General features: G+C 48.0%; 1 protein-coding gene across 1 annotated transcript in view; it reads right to left on the reverse strand.

Moving 5' to 3' along the window:
• Positions 1-286: 286 nt before the first annotated feature.
• The window catches only part of TPI1 (triosephosphate isomerase 1), a 10,254-nt gene continuing 7,213 nt past the window's right edge, over positions 287-3,327 (reverse strand). Inside the window, exons 2-7 of the mRNA XM_019527430.1 lie at positions 2,862-2,985; positions 2,664-2,748; positions 2,363-2,495; positions 1,943-2,028; positions 1,641-1,728; positions 287-951 (exon numbers count right to left, since the gene is read on the reverse strand). Of these exons, the coding sequence (XP_019382975.1) occupies positions 833-951; positions 1,641-1,728; positions 1,943-2,028; positions 2,363-2,495; positions 2,664-2,748; positions 2,862-2,985 (635 nt within the window). The 3' untranslated portion in view covers positions 287-832. The remainder of the gene's footprint in view (positions 952-1,640; positions 1,729-1,942; positions 2,029-2,362; positions 2,496-2,663; positions 2,749-2,861; positions 2,986-3,327) is intronic.

Here is a 3,327-nt window from a genome sequence, read left to right on the forward strand (position 1 = left end):
TCAGGAACTCTGCAGGAAAACAAAAAAAAAAACCCACCACACAACTGCAAGATGGGAATCACAAGCTCCCTTTGCCCAAGATAAATCCGAGTTGGAATCTCCAGCATGAGGCAAGGCAGCAGCCAGGACACTCCTGCCCTGTCCAGCCTGCAGTAGGCCTCTATCAGTTGCACTTTCCATAGCAGTCATGACCTGTCAGAGAAGGGAGATGCAATTTTTGCTGTAACTCTCCTTGGCTCTCAAATGCTCCCTCCCAGTGAATGACAAACTCCTCAGGTACACACAGTTCATTTCTACTCATTTGTTTCTGTTTATTGTTGGTGAAGGGAAATAGACGAGACAGGACATCTCACAATGATCTAAGCCCCCGCAAGGCCTACCCAGCCTTCCTTCCAATTGGTCAGCACAAGATCCCAGCTGATGTACGAGGCAGCACTCCTCTGCTCTATGCCTCAGCACAAGCAACCACCTCAATGCAGCACTGCAGAGAACAGGGGAGTGGGGATGGGCAGACTGACACTGGACTCTGATTGATCTATGGGGTACATAGGCAAGTCTGGCAGACAGCCCCGCCATTAGTCTGCCCAGAGTTTTGCCAAACCAAGGCAGAGTCTATTAAAACCCTGCCTCTTTAGAGAAAGGCTCTCCCACACCAATCAGAATCCAGCCTGGTGACTGTTTAGCAGCATGGTAGAAACTGTTACAGCAAGAGGGGAAAGAGTCTTGGGTGAGGCCATGGCAGGGAAGGGTGTGCATGGGAAGTTGTCTTAGTTTCTTTTTCTCCTCAGGGACAGGAAGGAGAAGATTCTCCCCATAGGCCTTAGGGACTGGTTCAGTGTTTTGCATTGATAATATCCAGGAATTCAGGCTTGAGGGAAGCTCCACCAACAAGAAAGCCATCCAAGTCATGCTGGGAAGCTAGCTCCTTGCAGTTGGCTCCAGTCACTGAACCTACAAAGGGCATATATTTCAAACACAAAAGCTTGGCCAAGGTCATAGTTGGGATAGGGAAAAGGGTCTAGTCAGCTCTAGGCAAGAGGAGGGGACAGGACAGAAGCCATCATCTGTGCAGCAAATGTTCCCTCCTGGCAACAGATTAAAACTGGAATGGGGTAGTCCATCCCACTTACAGCGCCCATGGTCTGCCCCCACCCCCTCTAATATATAGCTGGTCACAGATGCAAAGAATCCAGGCCTTTCAAAAACAGTGCTCCAGATCCTGTTGCACTCCAGTAATACTTGGTTCTTATCTAGACCTTTTATCCATGCATATTAAAACAACTCATAAAAGCCAGCCCGTGTCACAATCCCCATCTTAAAAGTGGGGAAACTCAGGCACAGGAAGGTGATGACATTTATTCAAGAAATCACCCAGCAGGTCAATAGCAGAGCCTGGAACAGAACCCAGGCCTCCCAAGTTACACTCCCTCTGCCCGTATCACTGTGGAGCTTTCTGAAATACTACTGCTGTTTGAGAAGAGGCTGAACATTAACACATTCAATCCTGTTCATGAAGCCTCATTTAGCACAGCAGCCAACAAGATGTCCCTGCAGCTGTGCACTAGCCAAGCAGGGGGTGGGAAAGTCGTATTGCTTTCTACACTATAAAACTAGGGGTGTACCAGGGACAACTCATTTACCTCCATAAATGATTCGAGTCGACTGAGCAACAGCTTCAGACACATGAGTTTTTAGCCAGCCCCTCAGCTTCTCATGAACTTCCTGGGCCTGTAAAAACAAAAAAACAAAAACAAAAAACCCCACAGGAACTGCATTACTACAGCCGAAGTGGGACAGCAACCCCATCTAGGGCACAGCTATTTTTGTTATGAAACCTTTGAAGTAGTTATCTATGTATTAAATTTCCCATCTTTCCAAGCAGAATCTTTTGGGACATGAGAGAAGTCTTGGATACCTAGCTTTGTTCTCATCATATTCTTACCTGCTGGGGAGTCGCTGTTTTACCAGTTCCAATAGCCCAAACTGGCTCATAAGCCAAAACTACCTTGCTCCAGTCCTTCACATTATCTGGGGACAAGAGAGAGAAGCATGTCTTAATCTGGAGGGGAGGCACCATACCACCTACTGTCGAAGGGCACAGTTGAAGAAGCTTTTCTGGAATGCTACTGCCCTTTCTGGCAAAGAGATTAGATGATCAGAAATTTGATGCAGTGCATACCACACCCCAGGCACAAACAAAGCCAGACCTGCTGCCCTCCTGGGGTAAGTTACCAACAAATTATTTTATAACATGCTTCCCTGGATCTCAGACTGGGGGCTTCCATGAACAAAGGCAGAAAGTTTTCAGCCCAAATATTTCCTCCCTTCATGGGACACAGACAAACAGCCAAAGCTTTCTTACCAGCAATAGCTTTGGTCTGTTCAAAAACCACTTTCTCTGTGATGCCAGCTTCTCTCTCATCCAGTTTCTCTCCAATGCAGGCAATCACACCAAGACCCTCAGCCAGGGCGTGAGCCACTTTCTGCCCAATCAGCTGGAAGGAGAACAGGAAAGAAAGAAAGCTTGAGATACAGTAAGACTCACTCCCACAGCATTCACCTTCCAGGGCAGATCTAGCCCCTGGCCCATGAGGATGTTGAAAGATGGTTTGTTTTTACCTCCCCTAACCCCACAAAAAAAAAAAAAAAAAAAACCCACTCACCTCATCAGACTCTCCAAAAACATGCCTTCTCTCTGAGTGGCCCAGGATAACCCAGGTAGCTCCAACATCTTTAATCATGGCTGGGCTGAATGGGGAGAAAGAAGAAACATTAGTCTTGGGGTCCATGCTGAGATGGGTACCTGTTGCAATAGGTTTCAGTTTCTGTTCCACCAGTTCCATCTGCAACTGCAGGCTCACCTAATCTCTCCTGTGAATGCCCCCTTTGGCACCTTGTAACAGTTTTGTGCTGCAACCCCAATCTTTGCATCTAGTTTCTGACGGGCGAAGTCAAGGTAGATGGAAGGGGCTCCACAAACCACCTCTGAAAGATAAGAGATGGAGTAAACCCTCACGGGGAGCAGGCAGGGTGTCAGATCTGACCCACCCTCCAGTTGTAGAACCTCCCTTGCCCCCACGTGCTCACCCCTACTCCAACCCATCTCTCAGCTCTGCTAAGACGTAGCAACCCACCACAAGCCAGCTTTGTTGAATTTCAGTGACCCACTAGAGCAGGAGGGTTGTTGCTGTTGCAGGTTGATTTCCTTGCTCACAGGATTTAGGGGGAACGCTGTCATGGGAAGCCACTTCTCATGTCTCTCAACAAAAGGACGATGCAAAGTTCCAGGTTTCCAAGTCAGAGCAAAGGACCCCTGGGAACTATCCA

The sequence above is a fragment of the Gavialis gangeticus genome, unplaced genomic scaffold, assembly GCF_001723915.1.
Source record: "Gavialis gangeticus isolate Ggan-Ray unplaced genomic scaffold, GavGan_comp1, whole genome shotgun sequence".
Taxonomy (NCBI): Eukaryota; Metazoa; Chordata; order Crocodylia; family Gavialidae; genus Gavialis; species Gavialis gangeticus.